Raw genomic sequence first — 23,109 nt, forward strand, 5'->3', positions numbered from 1 at the left:
CATTGGCTAAGTCTAAGGTTCCCAAAATCAACTTAACACAAGATGATAGTAGTGCATCATCATTCAATTTCAACCATACCATCATATTTTCAAAAGTGTTAATTAATTCTTGAAAGACATCTTCTTTGACAGATTTCTCATTATTACCAGATAAAACTGAGGCAAAAATTCTAAAGGATTTTAAAAGTAAATTGCTTAAATCCAAGACATCTCTTGTAAAATCAATCAATTCATCTGATTTTTTCACATTTGCTGACCATACAAGGGTTCGTTTATAAATAAAATTAAGGAAAAGCCATATGTTGCTCCAAAAGCTTTTAATAGAGTTTTTACAATCAACAGAAGGGAACTTTAATATGTTTTCATTAGTTACTAAAACTCCATTACGGGGACTAACTAAAGCATCAACAACATCTGTCATAATTCTCACAACTCTTGGAATTGGAGTAAAGTATTTTAGGAAAATTAGACTTTGCAAATTTTTAGAAATTGCATTCAATCCATTGACCATATTGCCATCAAATAAAGAGATGATACCTTCAAGTCTCCCTTCAGCATCATAAGTTTCGTATAATATACTAATCAGTGATTGATAAACTTCTGAGCTGGAAGAAAATATACAAGACCAAAAGCCAATCAAAGAATCCTTATTTGAAAGAATTGTTTTCAAATCATTTTGGTCAAATTCAACAAAATTCTGAAAAAGTTTTTCAACCAAATTAAAGAATGAACTGCATTGTTTGTTATAAGATTCGCATCTAGTCATCTCCATAGGAGTTAAATCATGTGGTTCATTAAAAGCTGAGGTTCCAGAAAAATGTTCCAAAGAAGATAATATTTCAATTGATAATTGAACTTTGTCTGAGTTGCCTTCTATTAAAGAATTGCTAAGACATTCCCAAAACTTGGGTAAAAAAGGGATTTCCAAAAGAGGTTTTTTGTTTAGAAAGTTATATGTGGATTGTGCAAAAACAAGAATGTCATACTTAATTGTACTTGAGATCAATCTGATTGTGCTAGTTGAATTCAATTCATTTATTGAATTGTTAATTAAAATGGAACTTTTAGAATCAACTAAAGATCTTGATTCCATAGCACAGACTAAATTAATTATCAAATCTTTTTCATACAAATTTGAAGTAATTGCTAAATTTTTCGATATTAAATCAAAAACCACAGAAAGAAAGGCCTTAATAGTCTGTATGTTTTTTGAAATAGCTGAATTAGAAATTATGCGAAAAATGAAGCTTGAAATTTTCAAGCCAGACTGCTGTTGATGTGATTTACTATTGCTCAACGATTTATATAACGAAGGAATCCAATCAATTAAATCATTAAAATTTGCATCCAAATCTAAACGATTTGAAGTTTGATTCAATAAAAGCTGAAATTCTTTTGGCAATGATTCTAATAAAGTAATGTAATAAGGATTACCAAAAATTGTGTCCAAAAAATTTGAATAAATATGAGGAGAAATTTTCAGCCAGAAAGTTGCATTTAATTTTAATAATAAAACACTGAAAGCTCTTAAAATAAAAGGTAAGGGAACCTTTTGATAAGACATTATATGGTTTCTTAGCATTTCAAGTAAAGGTACTAATTTGTACGAAAAACGATTTTTAATCGCGTCTATTTCAGGTGGAGCTAAAAGAGCATTTAAAATCGTAGAAGGGTCGCAAGCATTTAAAATCGGAACGATATTTCTCCAAAATAATATACAAGTGTTGTCATTATAAAAAGATGGATTCTGAATATTGTACAAATGAACTGAATATTCTTGAATTAAAGACAAATTAAATTCACTTTCTAAAATCGAGCTTGATTTTTTTTTGGAAAAATCGGAAAAAATTTCCAAGACCCAGTTCCTTTGAAGAGTATTTCCATTGAATAGTAGAAAAATTAAACCAGGAGCCAAATGTTTCCTGCCGACTTTGAATTGAATTTTTGATGTCAAGATATAATCAAAAATCTTGCTAAATACAGAAAATAAATTTGAGTTGAGTCTCAAAACTTCAGGGCCACATAAACATTCGACAATATTAAGCATAATTGAGTTATTTAAAACTTGAAATATTTTCTCATTGCTATCATTTGAAGAATCATCCTCGGTCTTGCTATTTATATTGTTATCTATTTTGCCAGCAGTTAATTTTTCAAAATCATTTTCACTAATTTTGCGAAGCTTATCCAATATTTTTTCACCTTCCCATGTGTATATTGTATTTATGAAAGTTTGAACAGATGTGAAATCAACATTTCTTAACAATAAAAAAATCAACCTTAGCATTGATATTCCCTGATGAAATTTGTGGATACATGATTGGCAGGTACTTAAGTAAAAGGAAATTTTGCTTCTAAACCAAATTAAAGCTTCAGACTCACCAAATGAAAATAAAACCAAACCATGAACCACAGCAGGAAAACCTAATGGATCACAAAATAGATGCTTATCGGCTGGAAACAGGTTAATGTATTCGAAACATTGTTTTAAGGCAATTTCTTGCAAATGATCATCAGATGGGTTTTGATGAGATCTTTGGATTATTTCGAAAAGTTCTTTATTTTCAGGCAGTAAGGAGGCTAATTGGTCAGGATTTACAAGGCATAAGTTTTTATTCAAATTTGAGAGAGACAACTTATCAAAATTGTTGTTCAAGTCCTTTTTAGACAAATGTGATTGGGAAGCACTATTTGTCTTAGAGCTGATGATTTTTTTGTTATTTGCAGTATTGGCAGCACTTGTATTAGAGGCATTGTTCGAGGACATAATATTTCATTATACAGCTGGTTTAAAACAAGAAATTAAGAACGATCAAGAGCTGAAAGACAGAATATAATATATTCAAAGAATCTTTGAGTAAAGGTAATAAAAATAAGTGAATTAAGAACAGGAAAAGAGGACAAAAAAAATAGCGTATTGGAAAAAAGTCCAAACAAAAATTCCAAAAGAGTAAACAAAAATAGAACACAGGCTTCATTTCACGTGATTTACACCTTTAATTACAGTATATTTTTGGAAGCAGCTGTGAAATTGCTTGATGCTGTTCATGTGAATTGCGGCTAGTATCCCTCTAAAATCAGAATTCGGGATTGTGACACCAGAACCACAGTCACCAAAAGCAGCAAAAGCAGCTATGTCGAGAGGCAATTTGAGCATTTCTACGGTTGTGTCGAATCACTGAAGCTGTTTTATACAACTGGTGGATACTTATACATCAAGGGAAATATTAAAACAAATACCAGAGAAAAAACAAAAGAAAAGAGAAGAAAACAGAAGAAAACAGAAGAAAACAGAAGAGAAACAATTTAAAAAGAAATTATATAGAAGGAGAATAAAATATACTTTTTACTTTTACTTTTAATATTAATATTGAATTTGAATTTGAATTTGAATTTGAATTGTAAAAATTGAATTAGATTTTTAGAGACATTAAAGAACCAACAAACGTCAAAATAAGTCTTGAACGAACTTCGTTAATATCTTCTGGGACCAACCAAATTAAAGCACCTAATTTTCTAGCGATTGAAATGGCTAGTCTCGCATTTGCATATTTTTCTTCTTCAGTTCTACCGGGGGAGACTATGTTATAATCAACGTAACCAGGCTTTAAACCATTCAAGACATCTAATAAAAAAATACCAGTGCTTAGTGACTGATCTTTAAAAGATCTTATCAAAGAGTTTTTACCACCTTTTCTAACCATTTCATTTGCCCATTTCAAGATATCGTGGTCAGATAATTCTCTACCATTCTTTGATAATTGAGATAAAGTTACAATGACATTTCTTCTCATCAACTGCCAGACCAAACCTAGGGTTAGTAATTTGTTGCCATCGACAATATCCGAGCCTTCAATACCGACCAAGGAAAAGTGGTTTACTTTACCGGTTTCAACAGCATAATTGTTATTCTCTAGAGATTTGAATCTTGACAATTCTCTGCCCGGAGGTTTTTTATTGACATATCTTGGGTTGACAGAGCCTGGCATGACTTTATCAAAGGCTTCTAGTAAGATCAAACCATCTTTTAAATCTTCAAATAAGGAAACAACGGGGGTGGAAACATCTAAAGAGTTCAACCACAAGGTAAAGACTCTAGCTTCTCTTTCACCTTCGGCATCAAATTCCTCGATTTCCGGTTTTTCTTCTTCTTTTAATTCATCCAAACCTGGACAGGTATTAAATAAATGAGCGACAAAGGCCAAGTTCAATTTAGGGTTACCAGCAACCAAAGCAGTTGGAGTCAAATATTTTCTGCAGTCTAGGCTTTCAGCATTGACTAAAACCTCCTCGGCTCTTTGCAATAAATCATTAGTTTGTAGAGGTTTCAAGGAGCATAATTGGGGATTTAATTGATGCAATAAAACCGTGTAATTTTCACCATCAGCGATATCCTTTGAAAAGTTACTGACGGTACGATGCCAGTTAGCCTGATTTAAATGGTAATTGAACCACCTTAGTAAAATCTTTTCAGGCGGTAATCTTAAGAATTGTTCTAAAGTTTCATCATCTTCTAGTAAACGGTACAATTCAGGGTGCAATTTGATATCAATTTTGCTTAAAAGACCTCTTCTGATAATTTGCCAGATCAAACCCAATATCAAATGTTCTTTACCTTCAATGATATCTTCGGAGTGGACATTAACAACAATGCAGCCAATGGCCTTTGCAGAATTGATAACGATGTTTGCGTTTTCGTTCATTGTGAAATTGTTCAAAGACCTCCCCTTTTTGGGCCAATTCAAGACTCTTGTATCTATGGTGTCAGGAACAGAATCATTGATCAATTTGGACAAGACTAAACCGTCTCTGCATTCATCGAATAGCTGGAAAGTGTCAGTAGGAAATGGCAAACGATTTCCAATGTCGGGATCACCAGCCAAGACACTGTTGATGTGCTTTGTGAATTCTGTTCTTTCTTCTTCGTTGATGGTGTGGGTTGTGCCTGAAGCACTCGAAACCACAATTTTGGCATTGGCACCTTTTCCCCTGTGGGAGATTCCCCCGCTGAGTCTATTGACTGATTTGGGGGCAGATTTGATTTCCTTCAATTTGGCATGCAATTCAACAAAATCGTCCAACTCCACTCTGCCAGAGGCGTCGACAGAGACCTGTTTCAACGTTTGACGAACCTCGTCGTAGGAGCTGTCGCCATTCTTGGAGACAGACTCGATCACTTGCTGTTTTTCAACCCAGCCCTTGTCGTCGAGATCGATTTGTCTGAACCTGTCAATGACATCGAAGAGGTCTCCCTGGGAGAGAACAGGATACTTTCTTTGCAACTTGACGATGTTCATGGTGGATTGGATACAGATCAGTTGGAGAAGCAGAAGCTGAGCAAGACACGCCCTTATGCTGCCCTTATATACTAAGATTGGGGAATAGGAGAGCGGATCGCCGCGGAACCGCGCCCCTGGCGAGATGCCGGCACGGGTCGGAAAGGCCAGCAGAGGAAGAAGACGACAGAGGAGGAAGAGAAGCACAGCCTGTCCCTCTGGAAGCTGCTTTTGAAACTGATCTGAAATTGTTCTGCGATAGCCCAAGCTGGATGGACACTGCTGGATGATGTTGGATCTCTGGCTTCCTCTTCCTTACAGAATCGTCTTCTTCGTGGTTCTCGGAGTGTGGTTATGGTGGTTGAACCTCCACATCTGCCAGTTGGCCTCCATCAACACCAACAGGCTTTTGCAGTTGCTGGCTGCTGGCTATGGCGACGAGAAGCTGCTGCCCAACGACCCTGAGAAGGAGCCCCAACTTGAAAAGGGCTGTTTGGTCGTCTTCAGACACACATTGTGCATTGCCTTGGTCAGCTACCTATGCTTCTTGCTATTGCCTGTGCAATCCACTGGTGACACTCTGTTGCGTTTCAAGGACTTTATTCCTCTCTTGACCATGCTCTTGATTTTCGTTTATTTGCTCAACTTGGTCAGGTTGCCCTTGTTGGACTCTGAAAAAAGCAGCGCCAACCTTGGGAGGAAAAGACTCTTATCCACTTTCAAAAGAATTATTTGTGGAAACATCAACTACAACCAATTGAGAACCAATGACATACTCTTGTCCGACACTCTAACCTCCTACTCAAAGATCCTTTTGGATTTCTTCTTGTACCTCTTTTACCTATACCATGGCCAGACTTGTTTTCCAACCGTTGACGATAAACTGCAGTACAACTTGAACTTGGATAGATCAATCTTCAATTTCAAATCAATTGAACCCCTTTTCTTGATTTTTCCTCAATTCATACGGCTAAAGCAATGCTGGCTTGAATACAACCACTCCAATAAAAGAAACAATCAGCATTTACTAAATTTTTTAAAATATTCTTCAAATTTAATTCCAATCTTTCTAAACTCTCTATTGAATTATTCCACTCAATACAGTACAAGATTGCAAATTGCTCAATTATACATCTTCTCGATGTTTTTAAATTCGGTATACACCTTTATTTGGGATGTAGCAGTTGATTGGAATTTCAATTTTTTTAACTTTTTCTTGAAATCCCACCAAAATTTCAACAAACCAATTAATTTAAACCGCCCAAAGCTTTTAAGAAATATATTGGTTTACAAAATTAAACACTTTTACTACTTGGCTATATTATTGGATTTTATTCTAAGATTTTTTTGGTTATTCAACCTTTTTATCTCAGATTTATTTTTTTTCAACTCGGAGTCCGGTTATTTTCTCTTGGAATTATTTGAATTGATTCGAAGATGCATTTGGTGTTTCATTAAATTAGAAACTGAATGGGCAAAAATCAGTTATAACGATCCAAATTTAATAGTCCTCGATACCTTAGAATCTCAATCAATTTCTCATAATCATAATCATTCTAAATCAATAACTAGTAATTGACCCAATTTTTGTTTAAATAATATTAAAAAATTAAAAAAAAATGTTTATTTTATTATACATTATCAATTTATTCTTTATTAATTTATTCTTCACAAATGTATTGTTACTTTTATTCTTTTACTTTCTCTTTTCATTTTTGTTTATTAACTTTAATCTTAATCTTAATCTTAATCTTAATCTTAATCTTAATCATATTAATTTATCCGATAGATTTTCTCTTGTATTTATTTGTATCTATTTGTATCTTTATATAATCAATTATATATTTATTTATTAATAACAAATACTAACAGCTGAAATATTTTACATTCTTTCTACTGGAGTAATACCTAATAATCTCATACCATTATAAAGTATTTGTCTGGCAGTCAAATACAAAGCTAAACGAGAAGTAGCCAATTCTTCTTTTTGACCAGCAACCCAAAGGATATTATAACATGATGAAACTGTATGGGTCAAGTTGAAAAGATATGTAACAAGAGTTGAGGGTTCATGATTTTTAATACATTTCAATAAGATATCAGGATATTGAGCCAATAATCGAATCAAAGTGGCGGCAATTGATTCGGTTAGCAAAGAATAGTCGCAATGAACTAAAGAGTCGTAGGATATGTTAGAATTTCTTGCTACTGAACATAATCGAGAATGAGCATATTGCAAATAAGGACCAGTGTCTCCTTCAAATGACAACATTCTCTCCCATTTAAATGAGTAATTGCCAATTCTTTTTGCCGACATATCTTGAATCATCACAGCAGAGATACCTACTAAATCAGCAACTTTATCAGGATCTTGAACTTGAGCATATTTGGCTTCGTTTTTTTGCATGACATTATGCATTTCAGATTTGGTCTGTTCCAAGATATCATCAAGAAAGACAACAGTACCTTGTCTTGTTGACATACCTAAAACCATACCAAAATTAACATGAACCAAGTTATTTGCCCATTCATAGCCCATTTGTTTTAAGATTTCAAAAAATTGAGCAGTGTGCAAATCTTGTTGAGAAGCAATAACATAAATCATTTTATCAAATTTATATTTATTATAACGGTCAATGGCAGCACCGATATCTCTTGTTAAATATAAAGTAGTACCGTCAGATTTTTGGACAATTGCTTTACCCAATTTCTTCTTGTTAAATTTTTTGAAATCAATTAATAAAGCACCTTTATCTTCAGTCAATAAATTTTTTTCTTTGAATTTTTGCAAGGCTTCATCCATTAAATGACGAGGAACCGTGGATTCACCAGAATAAACTTGATATTTGATGTTCAATCTTGCATAAGTGTCGATATATTTACCGATAGACAATTCTCTAAATCTTTTCCAAATTTTAAGGGAATCTTCATCACCGTCTTCCATTTTTTTAAAAAACAATCTTGCTTTAGTGTTTGTTTCATCTGTATTTTGAGTTTCTTCCAATTTGATATCATTGTTTATCTTGACGTAAACATCAAACAAGTGGTTAATTGGATCAAGCTTTAATTTTTCCTCAGAGCCATATTTTTCAAAACCAACGGCTAATAAACCAAATTGTTTACCCCAATCACCTAAATAGTTCATTCTAATAACTTCCCAACCTAAAGCTTCATACAAATTAGATAAGAAACCGCCAATGATAGTTGAACGTAAATGGCCGGCGTGGAATGGTTTTGCAATGTTAGGAGAAGAAAACTCAATGATAATTTTTTTATTTTGACCAAGAGCTGGTATCGAGCCAAAGGATTCCTTTTCAATTAAGGTTGATTTGATGACGGTTTTGAATAAGAAATTTGAAGATAAAAAAAACTGAATAAATGGACCTTGAGCTTCAATTTTATCTAAATAATCGCCTGTTTCTAGAGCATCAGCCCATTTGGCGGCTAATTCCTTGGGATTACCCTTGATGCCTAATCTAGGAATAGGAATTATCAAATCACCTTTATCTAAAGTGTTTGGAGTATTCAAAGCATCAAAAACCAAATTTGGGGACACGCCAGTTATAGCTGAAAGTTGCTCAGCGATAAAATTACGGGCTATATCAATTGGATTGTATTGCGGATGAGAATTTTCATAGGACTTGGGTTCCTTGAAACCAAACTCCTTGATAAGAGAAGTTATATCATTGACAGAAGCCATTGTTTGGTGAATTGAGTTGTTGTGGGAAGAGAAATCAAAATTGTAATTTGGAGAATTGGGCAACGAAGTGGCTTTCTTGAAGGGCTGACGAAGCAATTGAGCAGAGGAGTATAGAGACCTGAAGTGCTTAATTGAACAAGGAGAAGCAAAGAGTAGCGATTGTGAAATCAAAGACCTATCTGTGTTGGCAATGAGAATTCTGATAGCATTCATTTAACTGTTCAGAGGAGCACTTGCAAGAGTTGGAATTACTCACTGAAAAATTCAGCAGACAAAAATATTCAAACTCAAAAGCTTCATGTGCACGTGTGTTTGCTTCACACGGCTGGCTCCGCTTAGTTTCCACAAAGACGTCTCAGCGATAGCACCACACGACTGGTTATCCTGAGCACTTCTCCAGAACTTTGTGTGCTTTTCTGAGCAATTCTCTTCATAGCCCCTCTGTAACAAAATATGGTAGATGTGGGTTGTGTTCTGTTGAGGACAGTTGAGGACAATTGAGGACAATTGATCCTTTTCCTATCCCAACACCAATTATATCATTGTGCGACTGGGTGAAGATCGGTGGAGAACATCCAGATCGCCGTCATCTGGTCATTGCCTACCTCAACGGCAATGATTAATAATTCTTCTTCATGTAGGTTAAGCACTTTTCTCTTAGATGTTGCATTCATAAATTTGGACTATACTCTAGAGATTTGGAATATAAATACTCGATAAATGCATTTCCCATGGCTTTGATTTTGCTTCGATAAAAAACACATTAGCTACACTCTTATTCAATTGTAGCTTTGGTCCTGCCAATTTTAACTGCTTCCAACTCGGTTTTTCAACTCAACGTTTGCGCTTCAGCTTATACTATAAGTTTTCTCCAGGTCCTTCCTTCTCTTTTTTCATTTTCCAAGATTCTTCTCTCTCAACATGTGTGGAGGTGGTAACGGCGGCGGCGGCGGTGGTGATTGCAGCGGTGGCTACGGCGGCGGCGGTGGTTGCAGCGGTGGTTACGGCGGCGGTGTTTACACTGGTTCTGGCAGTTATTCCGCCCGACGTAAAAACAATTCAACCAAAAGATACAATGGAAAAGGTACTCAGAATGACTCTCACTGCTGTATTATTACCTAATTGGCTTCTGTTCGGGTCAGGCTCAGTCTGGTCTATTTGTTTTTAATTTGAATGCGATTGCTGCTATAATGTTTTCCCTTTATTCTCTGTTTTTTGTCTTTATTGTTGTCCTATCTTGATGACTACTCTCTATTTGGCTTTAGAAGCTCGCCTTTAGTTTTGGTTATTTTTTTATCTTAGTACTGTTTTTCTTCAATAATTTTAAATTACAATTCATTGTTCAAACTCAATTTGCTCGGCTATTTCTTAATTTGAAGATGTAGGGTAACGCTTTGAAAACCAAAAAAGTTTTTTTGATCTTTGATGTTTTACCAATTTTATTCAATATAAAGCTATTAAATATGGATATAACCACTGTGCTAAATGAGGTCGACAAATCAATAAGCAATTTATCCCTCAACGTTGATAAATTGATATCCAAATCATTTAATGAGCGATTAAGTAGTTTCAAGAATAACAATGAAATCACAAATACTAGTTCAGTTTTCTTGCAATCTGCTAAGTTTTCAAATGATTATTACTTAATCCTTATTGATTTGATCTTAAACTATTTAAAGATTTTAGGCATCAACACTAAAAATCATAAAATTAACCAGGATCTAGAAAGGATTCAATCCTACATCTCTAGATATAACAAATATTCAAAATCATTGTCTTCATTAAATAATCCTCAAAATGTTAATAAAGCTAAAGATTTCTTATCCTCAATTTTAACAAATAACACTGCTATAAGTTCATCCAATTTTGACAAAAATCAAGACAGACAAATATCTAAAGATAAAAAGGATAACAATTCCATTAAAAACACTCAAACTGTTATTTCAAAAGATGATTCAAATCAAAAATCAAAATTAAAGTCGAAATCAAAGTCGAAATCTAAACCAAAAGCAAAAGCAAAATCTAAGACTCTGAATGATTCAAAAAACCTGAAGGAAAAAATCTCTTCAAGTTCGGCTCAAACTAGTAATTCAAAAATAGCAAAAAAGAAATCGAAAAAGCAGAAATCGTTTACAAAATCCTGAGATATTCATATTGAATTTTAATATTGAAAAAAAAAATAATTGTTTCATTAATTGAATTAATAAAAATTATATACTATGAATTAAATCCATATTTTATTTATTGTTTTTTAACTTTTTGTTTGTTTTACTGTATTTTTTTGTTTAAAATGTAATAATATATTTTTGTAAAAACTAACTTAAATAAAATAAATCCCATAAATTTAAAAGTTTCCCTAACTGTTTTTTTTTTTGTTCGTTCATTTGTTTTTCCTTTTTTTTTAGCAAAAAATATGAAGTTAAAAAAAAAGTTTCAAAATAATATAATTTGAGTATAATAAAAAAATAAATAAATAATAAAAAATAAATAAAAAATAAATAAAAAATAAATAAAAAATAAATAAAAAATAAATAAAAAATAAATAAAAAATTTTCTCCAATGTAAGTATCATATAATTTGAAAGGTAAACGGAGAAGAAATAAAATAAAATCTCAAAAATAAAACGAAAATGAAAGACTGAATGAAATATAGTATGCAATAAGTTTATAAAACTGATTTCATAATAAATGAAAATAAAATAAAATAAAATAAAATAAAATAAAATAAAATAAAATAAAATAAAATAAAATAAAATAAAATAAAATAAAATGAAATGAAATGAAAACAATAAAATAATAAAATAACATAAAATGAAGTAGTTAAAAAAGTAAAAAAATGGTATAATTGAAAAAAAACAGTTTTCATTTTTTTCAGTTTTTTTTATTTTTTATTTTTTTGATTATAAAAATGACTCAAATTCATTTTTCATTTTATTTCCAATAAATTGATAAACAGTGATTAACAAAGTAGGAAATAGATTACTAAAGAACGGATAATAACTTTCTTCCGTTATATTAAACTCAGAAGGAATTTCATGAATATGGTGATACTTATTTCTAAAAACTCTTAATAAGTCTAGTAATTTTGTACTATCATACCTCCTAAAAGAGTTAAGATTTTCAAAAAATGCAGGATTAAAGTAATTTTTCCAATCATTTTTAAATATCTTTTTGGAAATTTTTTCAAAACTTAAAATCACAAATGAATCTCTATCAAGAATATTCAATTTATCTGAAACTTTTAATAAAAATTCGATTTTTCGTTCATTAGTCCAAAAATATGGATGTTTCAATATCATTGAAGAAGTTGGTCGTTCTTTAGCATTTGAATTAAGCATACTTTCAATCAAATTTCTTGCTTCATACAATTCTATATCATCTAGCTCATAATTGTTTCTTAATATATTTGATTCTCTTGAATACCTGTCTCCAAATGGATGTTTACCACTTGCCAAAACAAAATAAAAAACCAACCCAAGTGAAAATATATCAACACCTTTATTAAGTCTTAGCTGGTTATTTTCTGTCAACAATTCAGGAGCTCGCCAGCCAGATGTTCCTGAAGCAGCTGTTGTTCCCCTGAATGATGATTGATCAGGTTCTAATTTTTTGCAAAGCCCAAAATCAGATATCAAAACTCTATAACCGTTTGGATTCGTTTTTGAATTCGTTACTAAAATGTTCTGAGGTTTAATATCTCTGTGAACAATATTCAATTTATGAAGATGGTTCAAACCGCTAGCCATTTGAAATAAAATATTTTGAGGATCATCAAATAACTCCTTTTTCTTATCAATTATATCTTCTAAATTTGCTAAACACAATTCCAAAGCAATATATAAAAATCTATCTGATTGTTCTGAACAAAAATATCTTATCACATTTGGATGATCATCACTTTCTTGTAAGAGAGATATTTCATGGTTAGCAACATCATAAAAATCGAGTAACATTCTTTTAACTGCCACAGGTCTATTCTCAAAAGTTCCTCTATACACAACAGTTCCATGTGAACCATAACCAAGAATTTCATCGGATATAGTCAAGTTACTCTTCTGTATAGATGAGGTAGATTCTCTAGCTTGATCATTTAGTATTTGGATGTTTCCATTTTTGATATTTGCATTGTTTATAGAATTTTCAGGATTGAGAGATGTAATTGAACCATTTAGATCAATATTAGTGACAGGTGAAGTGGCACTTAGGCTATTATTGTTATTGTTATTGTTATTATTCTTTTTATTTCTTCGGCCACCACGGCTACCTCTTTTTCTTCTTTTAGGCGTTTTTACTATTTCCTTATTTTCTGTTACAGGCTCTTCAATTCTGACAGTTTTAGAGGTTTTAGATTTTATAATTTCTGGTTGAGGAGAGATTGGAGAAATAAATTCACTATTATCATCATTTTCCTCTATCGTTGTATCAAGAGTTAAATTGTGTTTTTTTTGATCAATTTTCATTTCAATTTTCATTTCATGTTTTATTTCATTTAAATTTTCAACAGCTTCATCTGCTTTTCTGATTGTTAATGCAGATTCTTGAGAGATGTTGTCATCAGAGGTTATATCTTTTTCGGAGATTGTATCTTTATTTGCTTCAATAGAGGTTTTTTTAATATCATGATCATTAAGTTCAATTGGAGATGAGATAGGCTCATTCAATTTGTTGATTTTTTCGTCTTCAATTCCTTGGTTAAATTTTGGGCCTGGTACTGAGTGTTCTTGAGGTTTAAGTTTATTAGACAGTTCAAAAATTTCTTGTTCAAAATTATCCAATTTTTGAATTTGATTTGAATTTTCATTGAAGGTTTGGCTTAATGAATTGGTTTTTTCCAATTTTAGATCTTGATCTTGTTGAATTTCTTTGTCTTTTTTTTGTGAAAATTCCAAGGTTTCTTTTGATTTTTCAAATTCAGTTGAATCAATTAAATCTTGTAAATCCTTTAGACCTTGATGATTTTTGAATTTTTTATTTAAAGTTCCTTGTAAAAGACCCTCTGTAATTGATTCATAACCATTTGTGATATCAATATCAATATCAGTTTCAGCGAAAACTTTTTCTACAAACTCTACAGCATGATGAGTTCTTCTTAAAAATCCAAATTTATAAATTATTTGGGTTAATGGTGGAATTATATGTAATTTTGATAAAACAAAGGCGATTGTGAATACGACGGACATGAAAAGAAAATTTTCGACAAGTCTCCAAAAGATAAGACCCATAGCTTGAAAGAGGGAGTTTTGAGATTGTTCTAATTCATTATTTTGATTTTGATTTTGGTTATGATTATGATTATGATATTGGTTGGAGTATTGATTGTGATATTGATTTAAGTTATTGGAGTAAGGGTTAAAGTATTTATGGCTTTGATAATTTCTTGAATTAGGATTCATGTTTGGATTTGGTGGATCGATAGCTAGTATGCTTCTAGAAGGAAAGGGTAAAAATTTGTGATAGTTTAAATTCAAGTTTGAATTTTGATTTTGATTCAAGTCATGATTGTGAGATTGATCTTGATCCTGATCTGAATCGATGAGAAAATTGTCAGTTATTTGGGGGATATTTGGACTTGAAGATTCAACAGGGGAGGAGATCTTGTTATTTAATAATAGGGGCAAATCGGAGGATAAAGATGGGTAAGAACTTGAGGAAGGATTTTGAATCGAAAATTGATTGTGGGGATGAGATAGCTGTTTATGAACGCCTATGATTGAATTTAAAGAAAAGTTAAAGGGTTTATTCAAAGGGTTTGAGGATTTGAATTTGTAGTAGTCAGATAAGGGAGCACTATTAACTAGAGCAGGATAATTTGATTCAGACATTGCAAACCAGGAATGGTCGTTAATTAGTCCGATGTAGACTTTTTCGTTTTCATTATCGATTTCGTTATCGATTTCGTTATCGTTATCGCTGTTGTTGTTAATGCGGTAGTTATTTTGATGGTGATGATTTGGGTTAATTTTATTGTTTTTAAAGTGAATTGGGTTGATTGGGTGGGAGACTAATAGGTATTGGCTAGTTGTGTCATCTTTGAAGATGTCAAAAACGTCAATTGCTGGGGAATCGAGGTTGGTTATCCATTTGGGAGTTGACAGAGATGAGTCTAAGGATAATAGAGAGTTTTTATCAAAAGGAAAGATTAGGATTCCATCAACAGATTTTTTCTTATTTTGAAGAGTTAAATCTTGGTTGATGTTGTCTTCGCCAAATTTTGTAAAGTGAATGTCTATGACTTTGTTTGTTTTGTTGTTTTGGTTGTTGATTGAGGTTATAGTTAGATGGTAGTCTGTTTTTCCTATATTGATAATGGGGATATCATCATCGTTATTGTTTTTGTTGTCGTTGCTGTCGTTGCTGTCGTTGTTGTTGATTGAGTTTAGAGTGTTAAAATTGAAATTGTTTTTGTTGCAAGTGTTGATGAAGGATTGGTCTAGGGGGTTATTACCAAAGGTGTTTAGTATTTTGCCATTGATTGGGTTGATTGAGATTAAAGAGGACTTTCTTGAACCAGTGAAGACGTTATTATTTGATAGGGAGAATGGAGAGTTTAGGATTAAGTCGTTGATTGATATTTTTAGTTTTGATAGACCAGTGTTTTTATCAAAGAAAAATAAAGCGCCGTCGTTGTGAGGTTCCACCAACCAAAGGATATCATCGTTATCATTATCGATATCGAATAGAGATGAGTTTGTGTATAAATTGTTATTGTTTTTGTTGGTTTTTGTATTGATATTCGAGTTGTTGTTGGTGTTTATGATGGTTGATGAAGAAATGTTAGAGGTTAGATTTGAGTTGAGATTCCAAATGATTTCACCAGTTTCTCTGTTTAAACCAGATAACGAGCCATCTATTTGAGATATTATGATTAGATTTGTTATATCCAAGTCATTTATAGCTCTATTATTTTGGAATAAAAGGTTATCATTGATATCATTGATTTCATTGATGTCATTATTATTAATTATATCGTTATTAGGGTTGAGGTTGAGGTTGAGGTTGGGGTTAGTATGTTTATTTATTGATATCTGATAATTATTTTTATGATTGTTATGATTGTTATGATTGTTATGATTGTTATAATTGTTATGGGATATTATTGAAAAGCAAGAGATAAATATTGAAAAGTTTATATATATAATAAGAAAACTAAAAAACAAAAATGAATTCATTTTTCAGATAAATATGAAATAATATGGTTTAAGATGAGCAAAAAATTGAACGAGGTAGACGAATTGTAGATATTAGTAAAATGAGAGGTGATTTTTTATATTTCATTGAATTGAATAGTTATTATTATGCTATTGTTATTGTTATTGTTATTGTTATTGTTAATATATCGATGTTATTTGATATTATTCTATATTGTTCTATAGTATTCTAATTTATTTTTCAAATAATTTATTTTTCTATTTTTTTTATTTTTTTGTTTTTTTAGTGTTTTAGTTGTTTAATGTTTTTGTTTGGAGGATGTTTGGAGGATGCTTGGGGGATGTTTGAAGCTGGTGAAGAGATAACGAGTAAAGAAGACGAAAGAGAGAGCAATGGAGCCTGAACCACTCCATAAAGCAGAAGCAGCAGCCGTTGAAATTGTGAGGAAAGAGAGAAATGGGGAGCAAGTACTGGAGTTGAGAAAAAGACCTAGAGAGAAGAAGCAGCAGAGGCAGCACAGCAGAAACGGAAGAAAAGCGCACGCAAACACCGGCAGCACAGTCACCACGTACCTCACGTACCTCACGCACCAGAACCTCACGCTCCTTCTCCATGATAGGAGGCTCAAAATTTCTGTCGCAGACCCCCCCTCTCCGCTTACGCAACACCAGACCCCCGCTGCTCCAACGTCCGCTTCAACCCTCGGAAAAGCTCCTCCTTGGCAGTCCGCAGCACTCCCGTCACAAGACCCGATGTCGAGGGAAAGACATGTACTTCCGGCTCGTATCCGGCCACAGAAGCAAGGCCGGTCGTGAGAGTTCTGGGCTGGACGCCGTAGGAGCAGCTTGGTTTTGGTGCCTGTGTTGTTTTTGCAGAACCAAGATGCTTTAGCACCAAGAGCCAGATATTCTTGCCGACAAAACACACCACTCTTGGTCTGTGGGTCTTGATCTTGTCGAGGAGCACAGGCACACTGTGGGCCATTTCTGCAGCGTCCAACTCCTCGATGTTTCTTGTGGGTCTTGCAATCAAGTCTGTGAAGCCCATATCTAGCTCGTTGAAGAGATACAGGTCTGCATTCTCAAAATTCAATCGTCTGATTATCTCTTTCATATCGCCATTGGATACACTGAGACCTTTGAACTGGGGAGTGAAGATCTCGACTTGGATCAAGAGCCGCCAGAACAAGTTGGTGGGATGGGCATATCGATGGCAGTTCTCTGAGCTTTTGATGCTTGGATTGTATCCAACGAATAAACAGCGTAGATTGTTCTTCAACAAATCAGGCACTTCCTTCAAATGATGGTAGTATTTGACTTTGCTCGTTTTAGTCTTTTTTTTCTCGATTTTGCTGCTCTTGTTTTTTTGCTTTTCTGCCTTTTCTCTCTTGGTTCTTGTCTTGGTCCCTGGCTTAGTTATTGTCTTGATCTTGACTTTGCTTGTTTTATTCAGTTCACTATTGTTATTGTTACTATTGTTACTATTGTTACTATTGTTACTATTGTTGCCATTATTGTATGAAAACTTAGCTAACAACTCTTTGAATGCCTGGCTTGGTTCTATTTCCCCCATCGTCTAGATATATAACTTGTATCTAATAACTGATCTGGTGCAGCCATCTGTCGATTTCCGCCCCGATTCAAAACTACAGTCAAAAGTAAAAACAAAACAAAACAAAACATATTAATTAAATCCTTTAAATAAAAAACAACTATTAAAAAAAACTATTAAAAAAACCTATCACCAAAAAAAAACTAGATTGAAATATTGAAGTACTGAAACTTATTCAATCAAACATCTTAAACCACAACAACACGCTTCTTTCTATTCATTTTCAGTCTCATTCTTCTTGCTTTAATACGGTTCTTCATGTTTCTGAACTTGTTTCCTAATCTTCTTTTCTTAAAAATTACCATCATTTTTGCTTGCTTTAATTGTTTGTCTTTGTATAATTTGTCAACTGTTAATCTGCTAATATTAATGATTTGATTTACTAATATTAATTACTTGATTAAATTACATATCTAAAAAGAAAAAATGTAAATGAAGAATTTGCTTCTATTTATCTTAATTTGTCTTGTTTCCTTCTTCATTGAATGTCTTAAAAATCCTCTTAAAATCCATTTTCATCAATCATTAAAAGCAAGCAATTCAAAATAACTTATACGCCCACCCTCCATTCCATTTTAAATGACTTACTTCTCAATCACACTAACTTGGATCTACGATTTTTAAAAGCAATGTGCAATACAAACAAAATCAGCTTCGTTTTATCTAGAGAAAAACCTCGACACCACTGGCAAATTACTTAATATGCTCCCATTAAACGCAATCGAACTCAAAAAATTCATCGATATGTTATCTCGCAAATTATTCACTTTCCCAAATTTGTCGCATTTGGTATACGCAACACAATTAATCAAGTTCAATGTCAAAGTTACTATCACCATGATCAAACTCAAAAACTCAAGCTTTAAAACACAAATTATCCCCAAAAAACCCCAAATCACTGGCACAGCATATATCATCATCCAAAATACCTTGCTGTCAATGGGATTGATGTATCTGCTTGGATCGCAATTCTCAAATACCCAAACGTTCTCTCCCTTAATCGACGTCTCATTCCACCACCGTAACCCAACTAACAACCTACCCGATATATTCTTAACATTCCAAAAGTCTCCCGATGATAGTAATATAACTGTAATGAACTGTAAAATAAAATTATCTCTGAATAGTATTCCTCCAAGTATATATACTAAAATAGTAGACGCTTTGAAAAAAATCAAAAAAAAGAGTGCAATTGGATGTGACGACTCTGATAATCTCTGAAACAACGTACGTTCTTGATTAATTACTTGACTGGATGAAATCGCTCTTGGTCCATTGTTATTATTACTATTACTATTGTTATTATCACTGTTATCTGTTAGGTTTCCCTGGGGTATAGATTGAAAATTAATTGCCTACACATCATCAATTGTCAGTAATCTCTTCTCAATTCCAATTCCCCTATCTCGCTCAATCATACATACCATTGTCCAACTCCTGCTCAATTGATGCTTCTCTTCTCTTCTTTTTCTTCTTCTCTCCCTCCTTTATCGGCGTTTTCTCAAATTCTAAACACCACTTTGACACGTGACCCAGTTCGTTGATCGAATAAAATCCAGCTCATATTTCGCATTATCGGTTGTATTCCACTGAGAGTATCTTCTACATCTTCTACATCTTCTACATTGACAAATTAAACCACAATGGCTAGCGTTTTAAGAAGTATAAAAGTATGTTAATTGCTAGTATTTTCAGCAAGTTAGCTGGTGTGTACTGTCTTTTTGGTTTTCGCTTTTTTTTCCTAACTAACTATTTTATATATCTTAGTTTGGTTTCCCCATTGGTTTCATAGCCCTTACCACCATTTCAAATAACAATGTCGTTTTGAATGATTCAGTCAGAAGAAAGTTCTATGAAGACGATGAAAACATAACTCCCATTCCAGGCACTATTGTTCCAGCCTCTGCCACTGAAATTGAAATGCTAGGTCCAAATAAAATTGTCGACGGAATCTCTGTGCGTTCTCCAACTTTTACTGAAAACTTTTTCAAATTTCTAAGAGGTAAAACACTAGGTTTGTACAACTGTTTGGAAGACGCTTCGTTAGGTGTCTCGAGAAAATACTATTCTACTGAAAAACTAGTCACTTCAAGTTTAGCAAATTTGCGTTCAAAGAATGAGGATTTGTTGCCCAACATTGTTTATATTACAATTGCAACATTAACAGGTGCAGTGATTGCTCGTCATAAAAACTTTTTTTTGAGGACCAGTTTGCCAATTATATTTGGGTTAACAGCTTTTAATTATACATTACCACAAACTTTCACAAACTCAACAAAATTTGCATATTATTTGGAAAAAAGAAATTTACCAGCAGTTACATCAGCCCAAGATTCAGTTGTTAATGGAGTTGAAAATTTGATTCAAAATATTGAAAACAAGTCTAAAGATGTTCAAGATTCGTTAAACAGTTCCATTGATTCATCCAAGAAATATATTGCAAGTGTTTCTGGTTTAAATCTTGATGAAGAGGTAACAACAAGAAAGGGAAATTAAAATGAACTCAGTATATGAATAGTCTGTTTTTTTTGCTCTTTTTCTTTTATTCTTAATTTATAATGGAAAAAAAAAAGAGAGGATGTCCATTAACGTGAAAGGATGTCTTTATAAAATATAGCCTATTTTTTTTGTTTTATTATTATTATTATTATTATTATTATTATTATTATTATTATTATTATTATTATTATTATTATTATTATTATTGTTATTGTCATTGCTAATCATCTATAAATACATATTCATAGAAAAGTCATGTTTATTTTACTTTGTTGTTGATTAAATTTTCGTAATTCAACTTATCGTTGTCTGAATCTTGTAATAGGTAAAGTAAATCATCTTCAACTTGATCAATTAAAACATTTTGAACCGACCCGAAAAAGTCAGTTATTAGGACATCGGATAAATTTCTGTTGAACAAGTCTGTTCTAATGCCTGGGTGGGAATGTATGTTTTCAAAAGTGTAGGTTTCAAATAGTTGAGTGATGTTTGCAGTTGAGTTCTTTTGAATGTTTTCTAGAAAGTCCAAGTTGTAGTAGGTGAATCTGTCAATAACAGCGACACCGATTTCTACATCGGAATGGTGAGAATAGGAAGATTCGTCTAGTTCAGATGAACCAACAGCCAAAATGTTGGGAGAGTAGAATCTTGAGTACATTGTGTTTGCCTGGCAGGTATCAATCATGAATAGAATTTCGTTGTATCTTTTCTTTTGAAACATCTGTTGAAATGCGTCGGCTATATCATAGGAGCTGATCTCTTCAGCATCTTGGAATTTTAAAAACTCGTCGCCACCATGTCCAGTCATGTAAACAAAGACATTTGAGTTCTCATCGGTTAGTAGACGTTTTGATCTGGGATACTCAGGGCCCCATCTGTCGGTTAGTAGACGTATGAAGTTTTCGACAGTGACTTCATAGCCTCTGTAGTCTACCTGGATGTTGTCGCCATATAGGTCCAATTGTCTTGCAGCGTTGTTGAAGACCGAGCCAGGAAATGCGTTTCTTGAGTTGCAAGAGATGTCATCAGCTAGCATGAGAATGATCTGGGAGTCAGGAATACCCAATCTTTTGACAGTTCTGTACATTGACAAGGTGTTGGCGATATGGCGATAGTTGAACCAAAACCTTGAGGTGTCAACCAAGACAGCCCAATTGTTGGTGTGGGAAGAGGAGGAGGCCAGTGAGACAAGGGGGAAGAAAAGAGCAAGAAGGAGAGATAGAACCAGTATGAGTTTTGTCATTTTGGAAAGATTTGATAAAAGGTAGCGATGGAGGTGAGATTGAAAGAGAATAAAAGAAAACAAAAGAGAACCAAAAAGAGAAGTGATTGTGTTTTGGAGTGAAAGACATGTGACAAAGTGGTTGAATATTAGGTTGAATATTAAGTTGAGTGTATTTAGAGCTGGGTCTTTGATGGTGATATAATCAATGGAAGAATGTCAAATTTGGAGTTTATTGTATCGAGGATAAACGAAAGCAGTAAATCTTTATCAACATTGTATTTCAAACCGCCAGGAATATTTAGCAATGCATTGATGAAGAACGATAGAACCGAAAACTTGTTGACGGATTTGATTGAAAACAATGATCAAAAGAGCAACAAAAAGCCCTTTTTGGTGTATAACGAAAGGAAGAATGAGCTAGAAAGACGAGATGGGAGCGTGATAAAAGAGAATGAGGAAGCCATCAACAGGATATTGGTGAGGAATTTGAGTTCCAAAGCCAATGGCAATGGCAATGGAAGTGGTGGTGACAGTAATAACAACAACAATGTGAATAACATGAACAATATAAACAACATCAACAGTATGAATGCAAATAATGATGAATTCGAATATGGAGAAAGCTTGATCAAGTTTCCAGGAAAGGGAAACATTCAGAACTTGATAAAAACCGAAATCAATCCCAACAAGGAGTTGTTCAACAGTCTCAAGAAAAAAGAGAAAATACTATATGATTACAAGAGCCATGACGATGAAGTTCCCGAGGACGAAAGGCTCATCAACGAGTACAAGACCATCAATGAGATGGTGGACATCATTGTGACGTTAAACGAACAGAAGTTTCCCATCCATGGGTTGGAGGAGCATTTGGGCGAAATCAAAGAGCGAAATCTCTTCTTGTTCAACGAAATCAAGGAGTTGAATTTGTTGAAGGAGGACATTGAAAAGCAGATCAAGATGGCGAACCAGGCGATCCAGAACCGAGATTTGGAAACAGAGAACCACAATTCTGCTGCTGCTGTTGTTGTTGTTCCTCCCTCTCCCTCTCCTCCTGCTCCCACCTCTCTGTTAACCATCGTCGAAATGATCCAGCACCACGAACACGAAATCCACGAGTTGAAGCTCAGAATCGCAGAAAAGCGTGCCTCGCTCTGATTGGCCAGTGCTGCTTCTCCCGCTATACTGATTACGCCGCGCTTACGTAACACCAGCCCCCACCGCTGAAGCATCCTCCTGCATACACACGCATACACCAACTCTAAGTGTATGTTTGCACGCGGTCCAACGCACTACGCGGCTGTGAGCCAAGCGCGCGTGCGCTAACAGGCCTCCGAACGCGCCGCTCTGCGCTGGCGAATCTCTGCATCGCTCAGAAAAGTTTTATATCTCTATTGTTGAACAGCTCTTATATATCCTCCGTTTTCCTTTCTGCTGTTTCTTCTCTCCTTTCTCCTTTGCAACACTCTGCTTCCTCATCCACAGCTCCACCTCTGCTGTTTCTCCCTCCACCGCTGCTTTATCCTAGGTCTCACACTCTGCCATCTCTTGTTTATGTCTGTTTATCTATATATCATCTCCCTGGCTCTCGTTTCAATCAATTCCTAGTTTCCAATTTGCCATCCCCTTCACCCTCTTACTGTTCTTCTCCAA

At 33.7% G+C, this 23,109-nt stretch overlaps 10 protein-coding genes across 10 annotated transcripts; 4 read left to right on the forward strand and 6 right to left on the reverse strand.

The window, feature by feature from the left end:
* Positions 1-3,413: 3,413 nt before the first annotated feature.
* Positions 3,414-5,297, reverse strand: SAC6 (fimbrin; the record flags this gene model as incomplete). Its single annotated transcript, XM_020190101.1, has 1 exon — positions 3,414-5,297. The coding sequence occupies one exon, from the start codon at positions 5,295-5,297 to the stop codon at positions 3,414-3,416; it is 1,884 nt and encodes a 627-aa protein (XP_020049809.1).
* A 265-nt stretch (positions 5,298-5,562) lies between these two features.
* On the forward strand, positions 5,563-6,855 carry ERD1 (Erd1p; the record flags this gene model as incomplete). Its single annotated transcript, XM_020190132.1, has 1 exon — positions 5,563-6,855. The coding sequence occupies one exon, from the start codon at positions 5,563-5,565 to the stop codon at positions 6,853-6,855; it is 1,293 nt and encodes a 430-aa protein (XP_020049810.1).
* Positions 6,856-7,158: 303 nt separating this feature from the next.
* ASCRUDRAFT_67601 (arginine--tRNA ligase) lies at positions 7,159-8,976 on the reverse strand (the record flags this gene model as incomplete). The annotated part of the gene is made up of 1 exon (XM_020191409.1): positions 7,159-8,976. The coding sequence occupies one exon, from the start codon at positions 8,974-8,976 to the stop codon at positions 7,159-7,161; it is 1,818 nt and encodes a 605-aa protein (XP_020049811.1).
* Positions 8,977-10,014: 1,038 nt separating this feature from the next.
* On the forward strand, positions 10,015-11,231 carry LRP1 (Lrp1p). The gene has a single exon (XM_020192246.1). The coding sequence runs from the start codon at positions 10,440-10,442 to the stop codon at positions 11,118-11,120; it is 681 nt and encodes a 226-aa protein (XP_020049812.1). The 5' UTR covers positions 10,015-10,439; the 3' UTR covers positions 11,121-11,231.
* Positions 11,232-11,893: 662 nt separating this feature from the next.
* IRE1 (bifunctional endoribonuclease/protein kinase IRE1) lies at positions 11,894-13,024 on the reverse strand (the record flags this gene model as incomplete). The annotated part of the gene is made up of 1 exon (XM_020189698.1): positions 11,894-13,024. A coding segment is annotated over one exon (1,131 nt), but the record flags the coding sequence as incomplete, so codon positions are not given.
* Positions 13,025-16,820: 3,796 nt separating this feature from the next.
* ASCRUDRAFT_26179 (mismatch-specific DNA-glycosylase) lies at positions 16,821-17,513 on the reverse strand (the record flags this gene model as incomplete). Its single annotated transcript, XM_020189937.1, has 1 exon — positions 16,821-17,513. A coding segment is annotated over one exon (693 nt), but the record flags the coding sequence as incomplete, so codon positions are not given.
* Positions 17,514-18,478: 965 nt separating this feature from the next.
* On the reverse strand, positions 18,479-18,973 carry TVP23 (Tvp23p; the record flags this gene model as incomplete). The annotated part of the gene is made up of 1 exon (XM_020189901.1): positions 18,479-18,973. A coding segment is annotated over one exon (495 nt), but the record flags the coding sequence as incomplete, so codon positions are not given.
* A 414-nt stretch (positions 18,974-19,387) lies between these two features.
* On the forward strand, positions 19,388-20,372 carry ASCRUDRAFT_73349 (MICOS complex subunit MIC26/MIC27). The gene has a single exon (XM_020192247.1). It carries the CDS (start codon positions 19,656-19,658, stop codon positions 20,229-20,231), a length of 576 nt encoding a protein of 191 aa, XP_020049816.1. The 5' UTR covers positions 19,388-19,655; the 3' UTR covers positions 20,232-20,372.
* A 184-nt stretch (positions 20,373-20,556) lies between these two features.
* On the reverse strand, positions 20,557-21,399 carry GPI8 (GPI-anchor transamidase; the record flags this gene model as incomplete). The annotated part of the gene is made up of 1 exon (XM_020189796.1): positions 20,557-21,399. A coding segment is annotated over one exon (843 nt), but the record flags the coding sequence as incomplete, so codon positions are not given.
* Positions 21,400-21,672: 273 nt separating this feature from the next.
* Positions 21,673-22,614, forward strand: ASCRUDRAFT_78598 (uncharacterized protein; the record flags this gene model as incomplete). Its single annotated transcript, XM_020194266.1, has 1 exon — positions 21,673-22,614. One exon carries the CDS (start codon positions 21,673-21,675, stop codon positions 22,612-22,614), a length of 942 nt encoding a protein of 313 aa, XP_020049818.1.
* Between the last annotated feature and the right edge of the window lie 495 nt (positions 22,615-23,109).

The sequence above is a fragment of the Ascoidea rubescens genome (genome assembly GCF_001661345.1).
Source record: "Ascoidea rubescens DSM 1968 unplaced genomic scaffold ASCRUscaffold_1, whole genome shotgun sequence".
Taxonomy (NCBI): domain Eukaryota; kingdom Fungi; phylum Ascomycota; class Saccharomycetes; order Ascoideales; family Ascoideaceae; genus Ascoidea; species Ascoidea rubescens.